The 14,232-nt window shown below is 51.6% G+C and overlaps 4 protein-coding genes across 4 annotated transcripts; 3 read left to right on the top strand and 1 right to left on the bottom strand.

Annotated features, from left to right (window-relative positions):
* Window positions 1-388: 388 nt before the first annotated feature.
* Window positions 389-2,714, top strand: BO95DRAFT_356857 (putative chromatin assembly factor 1 subunit A; the record flags this gene model as incomplete). The annotated part of the gene is made up of 4 exons (XM_025582326.1): window positions 389-719; window positions 903-1,291; window positions 1,366-2,540; window positions 2,615-2,714. The coding sequence occupies 4 exons, from the start codon at window positions 389-391 to the stop codon at window positions 2,712-2,714; spliced, it is 1,995 nt and encodes a 664-aa protein (XP_025445042.1).
* A 1,158-nt stretch (window positions 2,715-3,872) lies between these two features.
* On the bottom strand, window positions 3,873-4,354 carry BO95DRAFT_440322 (uncharacterized protein; the record flags this gene model as incomplete). The annotated part of the gene is made up of 1 exon (XM_025585936.1): window positions 3,873-4,354. A coding segment is annotated over exon 1 (164 nt), but the record flags the coding sequence as incomplete, so codon positions are not given.
* A 2,105-nt stretch (window positions 4,355-6,459) lies between these two features.
* On the top strand, window positions 6,460-11,388 carry BO95DRAFT_50925 (uncharacterized protein). The gene is made up of 3 exons (XM_025591305.1): window positions 6,460-7,796; window positions 7,859-7,968; window positions 8,044-11,388. Exons 1-3 carry the CDS (start codon window positions 6,555-6,557, stop codon window positions 11,195-11,197), a joined length of 4,506 nt encoding a protein of 1,501 aa, XP_025445044.1. The 5' UTR covers window positions 6,460-6,554; the 3' UTR covers window positions 11,198-11,388.
* A 946-nt stretch (window positions 11,389-12,334) lies between these two features.
* Window positions 12,335-13,802, top strand: BO95DRAFT_408199 (PP1-complex regulatory subunit GLC8; the record flags this gene model as incomplete). The annotated part of the gene is made up of 3 exons (XM_025584097.1): window positions 12,335-12,823; window positions 12,886-13,606; window positions 13,676-13,802. Exons 1-3 carry the CDS (start codon window positions 12,772-12,774, stop codon window positions 13,800-13,802), a joined length of 900 nt encoding a protein of 299 aa, XP_025445045.1. The 5' UTR covers window positions 12,335-12,771.
* Between the last annotated feature and the right edge of the window lie 430 nt (window positions 13,803-14,232).

Below are 14,232 nucleotides of genomic sequence, written 5' to 3' on the forward strand. Positions count from 1 at the left end.
TTATACCAACCTCACACCGACTGCAACCCCATGAGCCCTGGCCCTGGCTCTGCTGGCATATTGCAGCTGTAATCTCCACCTTTGAAACCGGTGAGTCAGGCCATCAATCCAATTGCAAAGGACTTATGAGAGGAAGGAAGGATACCAACTAACATCATCCGGGGATATGTCCTTTGGTCGCGTCGCCTAGTGATGTTCACGTTCTTTCCATATTAACCGATTGTTGCACCCCGACTGGACGACACGATTCCTCATACCCTTTTCACACACCCGCACCTGCCCGGTAATATAATTAAACCACAACTCACATTGACCTCCGCATAACCTTAGCCAAGATTTACACATTGTTACTATAAGGGTCTCGCAAGAAGCGATGTCGACCACCACAATGGATGCCTCCAGCCCGGTGCCACCGAGCCTCAAGCCTCCTCCCCCTCCGCCTTCCGCGCTCGCCTCGACTCCTGCTACCAGCAATACCGCCGCTATAAATAACCACAGTCACCGCTCGCCGTTACCTCCGAACACATACCCTTCGATCATGTCTACATCTCCCAGCAGCACGCGCAAGCGTTCAATACAAGATGATGAGATGGGCGGGATGGACTCAGAAAATGGCGGGTCGGTCGTCCATGAATTGACCATGGACATCGATACCGAGACGACCGAAGATAGCGCAGGGGATCGTCCCGGCGTCTCCGTGCAACAGCCTCCGACGACAGGTATTTCAACTACATCTACACCCGACGACGATAAAGAGAATCACGATGCCCTGCGGGCTCACCTGCAAAAGGTGGCTGGCTCGGACGGCGAGACCGGTGCTGCTCTACCTTCCCCCGACGGCGATGGCAACTCGAGTACCCGGTCTGCACGGACTGCTGCTGTTTCCCCCGCCCCGCCATCAGATAGTGCGCATGCTGGCTTGTCTGCATCAGGCGACGGAACTGGGTCTTTTACGGTGCCAGCGGCCAAGAAGAGGAAGCTTTCTCCCACCAGCAAGGAAACCAAGCAACAAGAGAAGGAGGCCAAGGAGCGGCAGAAGCAGCAAGAGAAGGCGCGGAAGGTGGAGGAGAAGGAAGTCAAGGAGCGGCAGAGAATAGAAGAAAAGGCGAAGAAGGACGAGGAAAAGCGCAAACGCGAGGCCGAACGGGAAGAAGAGAAGCGGGCCAAAGAGGAAGAACGCAAAAAGCGAGATGCCGAGAAGGAGGAAAAGCGAAAGGTGAAGGAGGAGGAGAAGGCCGCAAAGGAGGAAGAAAAGAAGAAGAAAGAGGAGGAGAAGTCGAGGAAGGAGAGAGTGAGTAATTGCTACGCCGCCCTTTCCGGGGCAAGGTTCTACGCCCAAGACCTCACTTCTAACCGCATTGACAGTCACAAACGAAGCTGAATTCTTTCTTTGCCAAACCCAAACCCGCCATCGCCTCCTCGAATCCCAGTTTGACCACCAACAAAACCATCTCACTCTCACCTCAGAGAACGACCGGCGCTGGCGCTGCACCCGAATCCTTCCATGACCCGGCTCCCTCCGCTGTATCCGACTACCAGCGCGATTTCCCTGATTTCTTCTTGCAGTCGCACACCAAAGTTGCGCCGCCCCATCAGTTCCAGCGTGATGCCAAAGCTCTTCATCATACCCAAGAAAAGGTAGATGTCTACCTGAAATCCAACGCCACCGCCCCGCCTTCCGCATTTCGTCCCTCCGAGCTATTCAACCTCATCCCATACAGACGCCGGTGTGGGAGATTGCCTGCCTCGGTAAAGGAAATCCTAATTCAGATGCAGAATCTGGCCGACCAGGCCGGACCTTCCGAGGATGCCCAGAGAAAGCCGCGGGAGCTGCTGCGGCAAGTAACAATGAAATCTTTCAGGTTTGGGGAGGATGTGCGCCCACCCTATCAGGGCACATTTACCAAGCGTCTACCCGAGGCAGCTGCCCATCGGCTGATGCGCAACCCTTTCCGCCGAGGATTACCAGAGATCAATTACGACTATGACTCGGAGGCCGAATGGGAGGAGCCCGAAGAAGGCGAGGAGCTCGACTCGGAGGAAGAGGACGAGATGAGCGAGGATGGCGAGGACGACATGGATGGTTTCCTAGATGACGAGGATGACCACCTTGTTGACGGCAAACGACGCCTCATCGTGGGCGACCTAGAACCTGTTAGCACCGGCATCCGATGGCAGGAACAAGGCGTGGACTCCGAGCTGCAGATGTACAAATTGGAAACGATTTCCGACTCGGTGCCTTTCCCTATCGATCCGTTCTCCACCGTGTATTGGCAAAAACCTAAGCCTGCAGATTCCGTGCCGGGCGCTGCGGGTCTAGGGCGGTCGACGCTGCATACCTTCATGGGCCAGGCGGTCCCTGGCTCCCACAAGGGCTCCCCTGGAGGAGGATCGACGGCGGACGGGGGCGCTTTTGCGGTGGTGACAGCGGGACGAACGAAACAGCGGACGTTTCCGGCCGAGCAGCTGGGTGAGTTCAAGCAGGTGGTGGATGGCAGTGACCTGACCAAGCTGGGATTGCTTGAAATCTTGAAGAAACGGTAAGACGTGGACCCACATGTTGACTTGTCTCAAGGAAACGGAAGGCTAATCTCCATGGTTTCGCTTGCGATAGGTTCCCGAAGGTCTCGAAGGACGTCCTGAAAGATACGCTGAACAGCGTGGCCACGCGAGTAGGACAGAAGGAGGCTGACAAGAAATGGGTCTGTAACTAGAGGCAGACGAGGCAAAGCAGCGAGTTTGGGGGGGGGGACAACGCATTCAACTTGAAGGGCGCCATCATTCCCCTTACCCCAGGGACTGGGTCCAACCAATTGGGCTAATCTATTGGCCATCGGCAAGGACCTGCGCCCCTCTTCTACATATTTATATTCATATTTATCTTCATCATTCTTTCTATTTTTCCTCTTGTCGTGTCATTTCTTATCATGCTCCCCCCTGCTATTGTGTCTCAAGTGTCAAACGTGACTGTGACTGTGTTCATCCGAGGCTGCCGTGATGGAGAGAGAAATGGATGATAGTGTTTTCGAACGATACCTGAGTTGAAGTACAAGGATTCTTAAGGCAATCTGTGCTCTTTTTGATCTGGCGTTTCTTTCTTTCTTTTTTTTTCTTTTCAGATCATATTTTCTGCCCTTCAATATAGTCTAGTATTTATAGAGAAGGGAGGGATTTTAGTTGTGGACGAGATTGCTTGACATTTGATGTCCTGTACGCCGGAAAAGTACATGTACTGGATGTATGTGGTGCAGTTCGTACAGCATGTATGTACAGTACCCAAGATGATGGAGGACCGGTGGGGGGGAAGAGGATACCCACTCCACTTTTAGCTCCAATTGTTGTGGTGGTCTGCCAGCGAAGCTAGTGGCATAACCTAAATCTGTTTGACAGCCGGCGGTGGTGCAGTACAGACATACACAAAAATGAGAATTGACCGTGGTATTGTGCAATATGGTCCATTGAGGCTTGAAACATACGACGTAAAGATCTGCTGGATTTTGTGAATGAGTTGGGGTGGTAGGCACCGGGGTAGCCCGAGTACAACTTGTATGTACCTGTACCTGCTTAGTAGGTAGTACAAGTGATAAATTATACCCAAGCAAGGTAGTGGTACCAGCAGTCTTGAATTCTGGAGGTCAATGACAACACATCACTCAGTGAACCCACTGCACTATGTCTGACTAACCCGAGCAGAGGTCAGCCAAACTGGGCAGTGGTGGTTGAACACGTGCAAAGAGTGGAGATCATTACTCATGTACTTGTGGCTACTACTGTAGCACTAACGAGATCCGGCTAAGCGCAGTCACTATGCCAGCTGAACAGTTCTTTCTTGTACTTAGTCTCTCTTGCCTTCTCGACTGTCTGACTGACTTGCAAGTTGCAATACGCACACACACAGACATACACACCAATCAACCACCTATCACAATAATTAGCTGATCGGTTTCAGCTCCGATCCCCCCTCCCTCCCCCAAAATCTGCAATACTTGCCAACGCAGTAAGGGGGAGGGGAGAGGGGGTTGACCAACAAATCACAGTAGCAAAGAAGAGCGAGGAGGGGGGAGGTTTTAGGCGGGTTTTACCCCCTCCATGCATGCATGCATGCATGCATGCGTTGCCAACACATCAAGAAATGGATCTCTCTCTCCCTCTCTCTCTTGCCCCCTCATCATCCCCCCCACCTATCTAGCCTTAGGTATGCTGTTCATGCTTGGATCTTTGACTTCTCGTGGGTTCGTTCGCTCGGGACTTGGCCTAGTGAGCGGAGGACAAGGAGAAATCTTGGTCTTGAGGGGAGCGGGGCAAAAAGAGAGCAGTAGGCTGGAATGAATCGTTTCTGGTTTAATCATTGTCGTATCAAACCTGTATCAAACCTGTATCAAACCCCCCTCGAGGGCTAGCGGACTAGCGAGGGGGGCATGGATCAGACGGACAATTACCTGCAAGACCGACCACATCCAACCCTTCATTTAGGGAGGGTGAGATGACGCTGAGATATGCGTGTAGTTATTCTACGAAGTGGCTGATAAGACTGCTGCGAAGGAAGTAGAGTACTGTACGCGGAGTAGAGCAGTATAGAGTATAAGTTACTGAGTAGAATAGTCTGGGACAGGTACCCGGGAGGTACCGCTTGCCCGCCTGGACCCCCGGCAAGGTACCGTGTCTGGACTCCCACCGGGCCTTTTTAATGTTCTTTATTTCTGATTTTTTTCTTTTTCCTAAATTCATTATTGTCTTTGCACTTTTTATTTGTCTGCATCATCATCAGCAAATAAGTTAGCTGGAGAGATCATGATTAGTTAGTTATTCTCTATTCTCCTGCCCCCTCCCCTCCTCTCTAGGTTGCTGCTGCATGTGTCCGATTCGAGTCACCACCGCCGTCTTTGGCTATTCTCCGTGTGATGTATAGTGCTGCCCGTACCTCGAAGGGACAAAAAAAATTGGACGAAGCAAGACAGAGAGGAAGGAAGGAAGGAGAAGGATTTACTGTTGGATGGATATTATAGTCATCGAGGAGGAGTACTCCTGTAGTTATTATTTGCTAGTCTGCCAGAAGTTAGCTTGACGTACTCCGTGGTTAGTCCCCCATCTGTGGTTGAGAATATCCCCCACACATGATCAATATTATTCATTACGGAGTAGTTATTCAACAAGTTGTTAATCTCCTCTTCTTCTCCTTCTTCATCATCATCAGCTGCGACTGTGTGACTATTATCTTCTACCGTACCTACACCTAACTACAGTAGTAGTCTAAACTAATCTGGGTTTGCTCGATTTGCTGGCATCCACTAACCCACTAAACTTTGCTGCTGCTGCTGCTGCCGCCGCCGCTGTTATTGTTGTTGTCGTTGTTGTCTCTGCTTCTTCCACTTATTCCACTTCTTTTGCTTTTCCTTCCTCTCTCTGCCTTCTTTCCCTCTTCTTCTTCTTTTTCTTCCTCCTCTTCCCCCTTCTGTCTACGGCTGGCCTTCGCTGCAAGTCATACCTCATTTTCCCGCCCACAGCCCGGTCGGCCAGTTGTCCCTCTTCTCCCCCGCTCCTTTCGTTTATCGTCCGGATCAAGTCGGGGTCTATTATCCTGTCCATCGCCACTTCACCCTTTCAGTCAATACTAAGAACAGCCTCTTACACTGCGACTTTGCGCCATTCGATAGATATATCTGCGCTTCTCTTACCTGGACTCTGCTTCCGCATTCCTCGATCGAAGATTTGTGGATCCGACACAGTAGAATCCTCCGTCATTATTGGAATATACTCTACCTTACCCGCTGGTTAATTAGTCTTCGATACACTAATTACCTGAACTCGGTCATCTTGATCTTACTATCTTCCAACTATAATCATTGACCTACCGCCTTGCGCACATCCACTGGTTCTTACATTCGGTTGAGATCCCATACCTACATCATATTGCTACCCTGAACCAACGATCTCTTCACTTCCCTCCTCCATCATTCTCCTTCCATCTTCTTCCCTCTTCCTTTTCGATCTTTTCCAGCTCAATCTGGAGCGCGCCATCGTGTCCACCATTCAGCAGCTACAGCTTCTACACTTCACCCGTGAGGACCACCGTCCGCCATCCACCACAACTCTAGGGAAATCATGCGATAGGAAGGAAGATATCCACGCCAAAGGCGCCTTGCGACCTCGACCGTCTTCCTCGTGGCTATTTGGCCGGGAACCTGCCCATGGCAACACCACAATGTCCGATGCCCAAGTCGATGGTCGTCCATCAACCCCGGCTTATGTGACCTGTAAGTCCGCAGGTTGCTTTTTTTCCGTCCGCCCCTTCTGTGAAATTTCCCACAAATTCGTCCCCCTTCGCCTTACATGTCGCTCGAATCGCTCAGGTTAATGCAATCAATCTGCCTTTGAAACCATAAGACTACTTGCCAGTGTTTTTGATCATTGGCTGACAACTCTTCCTTGCCCTTCGTGCCCCAGGCTTGATTCCTTCGTCCATTCAAGCCACCTCGCCATGTGAGGCTGCGCCTCAACCTTCCACTCCCGCTGTGACTGCAATTACGCCCCCCTTGCGGGCTTCTTCAGACTCGATGACGCACTGTATCGTAGGTGAGTCTGGCAATTTGAGCTGCTCAAGCTCGCAACACCTTGCCCCGGCCAATTGCACCGTGGATGGACCTCAGGACACCCAGCGCTCTACTCAAGCCGTGGAACATTCCAAGATTACCTTTGAGGACCTGGCCAGCCAATACCGTCAGAATCAGCACAAACAAGCCAGTCGAAAGCGATTGGAAGGCCACTTACATGCCACTAAAGTCGCTGTGGGTGTTTCCGCTCGCTTGATCCGTGTCGGAGCTGCTGCCCAAAGGGCATTGGTCGACCGGCTCCGCCACGACGACAAGGGAAATTTCATTACTATTTATCAAACTCTCGTTGATTTTCAGGAGTCGTGCAATGCGACATTTCAGCGCCATTTCCAGCGGCAGGATCCGCTGGACGGATGGCCGCATACTCGGTCGTCGGTTGTCGACCGTCCTCCGGACTTTTTCCTCCAGCTGAGCCCCCAATCCAGGACTGATTTGCTTGACATTCTACATCTGGTCCGCACCGATCCACAATTTGTGTTTGAAAAACTGCGGGTATTGACTCCGACCCAACGGGCAGCCCTTGTCTCGTCCACTGGTGCCCCATGGGAATCTGGCAGTGATCTATCGTCCTCGGCAGCATCCCGGTCCCGGTCCCATGGGATGAAGCGCAGCTCGGCCGCTTCCCTTCCGTACAAGGACCGTACTCTGGCATTTGAACGCAAAGATGCCCTCTCAATATTGCTCTTCAATGTTTTTGCAACCCCTCTGGATACCGATGCCGCGGAAGCACGATTACGTTTAGATGTTTGGTCTTCCGTCTGTGCGAAGCTTCTGACCCAGGACGGACATAGGCATGGTGCTCTTATTCCCTACATCTTGACTGCCTGGGCCACGGGAAGTGAGTGGAAAGTGAAGCCGAAGTTCGAACTCTATCTCATGGATATGCTACAAGCCGGCGCTTTCCTTCTGGAGCATGTAGAACCCCCGCCAGGCTTGGATGTGGATGTGGAACCGCCTGATCCTTTACGAACAGATGTGGCCGAGGAGTTTTTTGCTTCTGCAGTAGATGCGTTGTTCAAACTCCTGGATGACCCAGATGGAGGGTTTCCACAAGCCGTGATGCAACTAAGCTGTGCTACATTACAGAAACTAGAGCATCGGGATGACCGTAACCGGTTTCTCGAATTGTTATTCGTTCAATGGTTCTTCGCCAAATTCTTATACGGCGCACTCACTTTCCCAGAGGTATGAAGACACCCCGAGCAAGCATGAGACAGAACCCCACCCCCCCGCTGACTGGTGTCCAGGCGCATGGTCTTCTCCTTGACTTTCATGTGCGTAATGATGCCCGCGAGAAACTTCTCGGACAGGTGGGCCTTCGTGCGTATTCACAAGTCTACGCCATACTACGCTCAATGTTAGTATCCAGCCTTTACGGTAGTCAAACTCAAAGCCTTTTGATAATCATATCTAACCAGTCTTTGTTCAACAGGCACCACTATTCGATGGTCCGCCTGACTGTAAGGCGTCGGGTGGAAAGCATGCTCAGCCGCTTTCAACCTGAATTACTGGGCAAGGACTCCGACCCAGCACAATCGACTCGCAAGTACTCGAGTGGGCAGCAATCACCTGCCGGGTCTATAATGCTTTCTGGTGCAGATATTCTTACATTACTCAATACGCTTTACCCTAGGTCATCCGCCTCAATGAGCGGCTCTCCAATGTCGTCTTCCGGGGTCTCTGCCTCTCCAAGTGTTCCCTCTATCTTCTCAGAAAGACCGATAACTGCTGTGGCGGAGCCCGGGTTTTTCAAACCTGTCGTTGAACTCTTTCCCAGGCATGCGACCCAGGGCCAGGGTCTGCTTGCCTCCGCCATTAATCTTCTCTCAAATGCCGAGGAAAGCATTAACCGTAATGCCGACAGGATTCGGTATGAGCTGTCAGAAATGTGTGGGCCCGATGGTCGGGCTATTCTGGAACCTCCGGCCGCGGAAGAATGGGCTGTTTTTTCAATCTCCAAGCAGGGTAGATTGGCATGGGGACTATTCGCTGACGACTGCCAGACTTCACTCTTGGACAGTACCTTTGCTGAAGATGCTCAATCCGCCGCCCTAGAGTCGGAGGACAACCTTGAAGCTCTACAGACGGCCATTGTGAAGTTGATTCAGGAAAGTCCTTCCAACGACGGTGCTGATGTCGAATTGCGGCATCTCAAAAGTCTTTCTATGGCAGATAGCGCATCGCTCAAGCAACGCTTCAACAAAGCGATGCAGCACTGCCACCACGAATCCGACTTCATTGGTGCCCATTATTGGTGGAATGCGGGCCGCCAGCTTCTTCGCAGCGTCGCAAGTTCTTCTACCAGACTTGCAGATGACACATGGATCCTTGAGCCAATGCACACTTCCTGTGCCCGCTCCCTCCAGATGTCACGGGCCGTGATCGAGCGTTGTGAAACCGAGTTTACTGCACTCCACAGACAGACTCGGCGATTGCAGAAACTGGTCAAGGATATGATGGCCACCGTGGCTGGTCTTCGCAACAAGATGTGGTACGTGACGGATGTGAAAAATTCGATGAGGTATGAAGATGCCAAAAACGTTGCTTTGGCTCTCAAGACGATGATCTATTCCGCTCGTCCGCATAAGCAAACGCCATATGAGGGCCGTTCTCGTGGTAACGCGAGATCATTTGGCAGCGCGTTTCTCCAAAAGCCGGAGCTGCAGGTCATGAACATCATGAAAGCGCCCAGCAGTCAAGGTGGCCCTAACAAGCTCTCAGATGAGCAGGTGGATTTGATCCGCAAATGGCTATCTCATAACAATATAGACAACTTCTGCAAAGGCGAAGAGCGCATCCACAGATTCTGTTATGAAGTCCAAGCCAGTATCAATCGGCTTGTCGGGGAGAGCATGGTAGAGACCCCCGTGTTGTGGGCCAGTGAGCTCTACCACAAGGAACGAGCGATGTACGAAGGATCGTCCCATCGAAACTTCCTCGGTCTATCTTCAATTCGCCCGTTCAACGCCCCTAGCGGGGACTTCACAAACCCCTCGCAGGGATATGGCAATCAGTTCCGTCCAGCTGACTCTATCTCGCGGTATTCGTCCGATGCGTCGTCCTTGAACCACAAAGCTTCCAATCAGAGTCTGTTGTCCGACAAGTGGAGAGGTCCTCGAGATCCCTCACTTGCAGATACCTCCTCCATTGGGGGATCGCCAGGAAGAGCAGCATCGACCACCACGGGCGACTCATACAGCACCTTCTGGTCGACGCCACATCAATCAGCGCAGTATGCTCCTAGCTCATCTAGTATTTTTTCTCGACCTCCATCGATGTTCAGTGATAATAGTGCACAACAACCACGCCGAGATGACCGCAAGACGCATGGAAAAGCGGCTTTCATAGATGATCTCAAACAGACTCTCACGAGCTTGCTTCTCAGCGATTTGGGTTCTCCCGTCTGGAGTTGTGGCAGTGAAACTGATGCTTGGTTCACTAATGCACTGAACCAGCAACGCATCCAGGTGCAGATGAAGAAGCGCGCTCGTATTCAAAGATTCTACACCGAATGTGATGAGCGGCTTGTCCGCGATGTGTTGCACCGTGCACCATCTAATCGTACGCGAAGCCAATCCCTTGGATCGTCAGACCGCCTACTGCTCGGGGACCCTGAACCCCCTTTGAGTTCTCCCTGCAAGAATAACACTGAGTTTGGAAAAGATGTACCGCAATTCTCGTACAGCGCCATCTTCCATCGTCTGATCGAGGTCTTTTCCCGACATGGCAACCCTTTCGTCAAGCTCAAGGCACTGCGCGATCTACGAGCATTGGTGGTCGCTTCCCTCAATACAACCAACGAGGAGCTGGGTTCATTTACTGCCTCCCAAGACCTCAAATGCCAGCGAGGACGCAGCGCCGGAATGCAGGGAAAGAGAAGTGCTCGACACAGCTTTTCAGAGTCCCAGGCGAAGCGTGTGCATGACAAAGCCGCTCTTGATACGCCTAATTCCGCCGTCGCTGAGTCTGTCCTCTTTGACTGCCGCCCTTCAGACTACAGCGCCCCCAGTGAGCACCAAATAGTCGACGCACTGCGAAGCTTGCTACTTGAGGTGAAGCCCAAGACTCTTTTCCGAGATCTTCAGTTCATCTCGGCCTTTGTTCCGAGCGAGACGCTGAACCAGACCGATTGTGGGACCGCCTTCTTGCAATTTGGTCTGGCAGCATTGAGCCTCAAGGATGAAGTATGCAACAGCATGGTTGAGATTGCCGACAATATCGTATCTCAAGAGCTCAGCCGGCGCCATCCTGCTGGAAACGAACCCCATTCCCGAGCTGGACATGCCATTGAAGATGCTGCTGGCATGTGGATCATTACAGCCAAGGAGGGCAATCCAATTGCCCAGCGGGAGCTGGCGATCCTCTACCTCACCCATCCCGAGCTCCTGCCGCGGGTGACACTCCCGCTCACTTTGCTCCGTGACACCTTTAAGGCGGAGATGATGTATCGCCGCGACAAGGACTCGAAATCCGACCCTCAGAGCATGTGTCTAGCCCTGCACTGGATGCAGCTGTCGGCCACCGGCGGAGATGAGCTTGCACGGAATCGACTTCGTGAGCGCGAGGAGTTCGAGTCCATCGCATAGATGTTACTGCCCTCTTCAACAATTCTTTCAACACTTCTGCGCCTGTGCTTTGAGTCATATTTAGGTTCTCCTGCTTGCTCCACTTATAGTCTCTTCTCTGCTCGGATTGCCCTGGTTCTTTCTTCTGATTTTCTTTTAAAATCGTTTTACTTTCCGTTCACATCTTATGACTTGATACCATTGATGACTTATTGCTTTCGACCGAAGACACCTCGGTTCGCGTAACGCGACTGATCCCTGTGCATGTAGATGTGCGGCTTTCTTGATATCCTTTGTTCTGGGGTGAATGGGTCTAGGTGCCTGTGGCGCGTGATGTTTTGATTTCTGGTTTGTGGCTCCTCTCCTGGGGAGCATGGCAAGGTCATGAGATTCCCCTATACATTTACCCATTGTTTTTTCTCCCTCTTTTTTTCCCCCTAGGGCGGCTCTCTGCTATTTTTGTGTTATTTAAATTACTTGCTTCCTGATACACTCTCGTCCCTATTATTCTTGTTAATTCCCTTCTTTTCTTTCTTTCTAGGTGTGCTCTAGGAGGGATGAGCTGTGCAAGCACCAAATGTAGAGTTATAGTGTTGAACAGGAGTGGCCGCATCAGCGTCAGGTGATGACAGAAGACGAGATCTCGAAGTAATCTACGTATCAATACTTTCATTCTCTGCGTATATTCCTGCCAATACCTGCATAGGTCTTCAAACTGATGAGTTATATAGATCTGCCATACCTATGACGAATTCAAGGCTCGGGCCCTTTCCAGGATTGACGAAGATGACAAGGATAGCTCTTGATTTGGCAAAGCTGGCAGTGAGTAGGACTAGGAACACCTTAGTGAGTAGCTACTAGCCATCAAAGACAAAGATGGGCAGGGTGACTAGCCAGTTACTTGGAAGTAGTCGCCCCCTCAGGTGCTCAGGTAGCAAAAGTGGTTGTTAGGTAGTGTTGTTTGCGTGTCGCTCCCGACGTCATCGTCGGAGGAGGCAGTTTAGCCAGCCAGCCCCACGTGCCACTTTCTCTCTCTCTCTCCCTTCGACTTCTACTCCGTACATTTCCATCTTTTTCCCCTCCCCCTCCCCTTCCCTCTCCCCTCCCCATCTCTCTCCCACCTCCCTCTGCCTTATCTGCTTGCCTGTAATTCGCAGTCTTCCTTCCCTACAATTCCACTTATCGCGCCGTGGTTCCTTTTTGACACGAAAGAAGCTTGGGAATCAGCTTCTGAACAGTTTCTGTACAGTACAGCCCGTACTGTACATTTAGTTGTACGTGAGACTTTTGTCACCGCTCGATCGGAGGCTGAGGCTTTTGGTCAGCTCAGCTCAGCCTCAGTTGCTGGCCTTGCATTTGTGAATTTCAATAGCAGCTGACTCGTCTGATCCCTGTCAGATCTAACCTCAAAGATACATCTTCCCATCTTGATTCTCTCCCTTTTGTCTAGTCTTCCGCCTCCGCCTTCCTTCGATCGTCCTTGATATAGCTGGACTCCTTCGTCAACTGCCTCGCTGCTCAAATTTCTCAATTCAGTCAGAGATCCGTTTACACTACCTTTCTCGAAGCAATATACTTTTCCTTCTCCGACTATAATGACCACTATTTCGCACCACATGATGGAGGACTCCCAGAAGAGGCCGAAGGGTACGTGATCCTGTTTATGGGCCATGACTAGGAACGTTTCGATCTAATTTCTTGGGTACCAGGTATCCTCAAGAATTCTAGTGGCTCGATTCCGCAGATCGCACAAGTTCATGACACCTTGACCGTTCCGCAGAACGACCCCGACGGGGTGGACACTAAGGAGCTGACGCTGCAAAACACTCTACAAAATGCCGGTCGCCGTCGCTCTACCTCGAACACGCGCCCGGGATCATCGTCTCGGCGACAATCATTGGCGCACATCCACGGTCAACCGGAAGAGAACTCGCCGCGCTTGAAATGGGACGAGGCCAACTTGTACCTGACCGAACAGGAGAAGACGGCCAAGATGAAGATCGACGAGCCCAAAACTCCGTTTGCACCCCACTACGACCCTGCTGAGGACGAGGAGGAGCTCGAGGCCGAGAACACTTTGATTGATGCGCAAGGAGTGGTGGTAGATGAATTGGACAAGACCATGAAAGCACCCAAGAAGGGAGTGGCCGAGGATGAAATCCCTGAGTTGGAGTTGGGCGAGCCGGAAGACTCATTTCCTGGGGATGCGCACGCTGGGGCTGATGACCGAATTGTGCGCGAGCGGAGCTTGAGCAACGAGTCGCACCGAAGCAACAAGCATGTGGTGATGGGTGCGGGCGAGGCGAACGGGGAATATCAGTCCGGGCCCGATGGGCTAATCACGTCGCAAGAGGCCGCAGAGAAACATCGTCAGTTTGAGCAGCACCGGAAGAAGCACTATGAGATGCGCAACATCAAAGAACTCCTGGCGTAGGTTCCCTTTTTTTTTTCACACACCTCCTCCCAGATTGGGTGAGTAACTGACGATTTTTTTTGCAGCCATCCCGAGGTGGATGAGATGGATGAGGACGAGGACGAAACGGAGGAGGGATCTTCAGCCGCCGCGGCGCCACCGCCCATGCCCCCGATCCCAACGCAGTTTCTTAACGGCACCAGATCTGATTAGCCCAAGCAACCAGAGGGTTCTCTGATGTGCTGATCATTTCATCTTCAATACCTGCTGCATTCATTTCCTAGCTGTATATTCCCAAGCGTTGGCTTCTGGTCCAGACGGGCCTATATGTGTTCTATGAACTGTAAATCCTTCACTGTACTTTTCTTATTTCCCTTTCCATTCCCCCTTTGTTATTTCTACTCCTGAGGATGGATTGAGCTGGCTAGTCTGATAGATGAAATGGACATAGCTAACTGACCGCATGCATGAATCCGATTGAACCTGTTCTTGCCTGTCTATCTGTGGAATCTCTCCCGTGGTCAAAGCAGGGAAGGATTCCTGCAAGGGGACTCGTGATTTACCTCGTTGAATCCAGATGCACCAGGGAGTGACCAGGAAGGATTGTACATGAATGAAAAGGTGTAGGGAGAGGATAAAAATA

The sequence above is a fragment of the Aspergillus brunneoviolaceus genome, assembly GCF_003184695.1.
Source record: "Aspergillus brunneoviolaceus CBS 621.78 unplaced genomic scaffold BO95scaffold_14, whole genome shotgun sequence".
Lineage (NCBI taxonomy): Eukaryota > Fungi > Ascomycota > Eurotiomycetes > Eurotiales > Aspergillaceae > Aspergillus > Aspergillus brunneoviolaceus.

Excerpts from the sequence above, each read along its gene's own strand:
- BO95DRAFT_50925 (XM_025591305.1), top strand. The coding sequence starts at position 6,555 with ATGACGCACTGTATCGTAGGTGAGTCTGGCAATTTGAGCTGCTCAAGC. Across the intron at positions 7,797-7,858 it reads GCGCACTCACTTTCCCAGAG|GCGCATGGTCTTCTCCTTGA; the intron begins GTATGAAGACAC and ends ACTGGTGTCCAG. Across the intron at positions 7,969-8,043 it reads TACGCCATACTACGCTCAAT|GCACCACTATTCGATGGTCC; the intron begins GTTAGTATCCAG and ends TTTGTTCAACAG.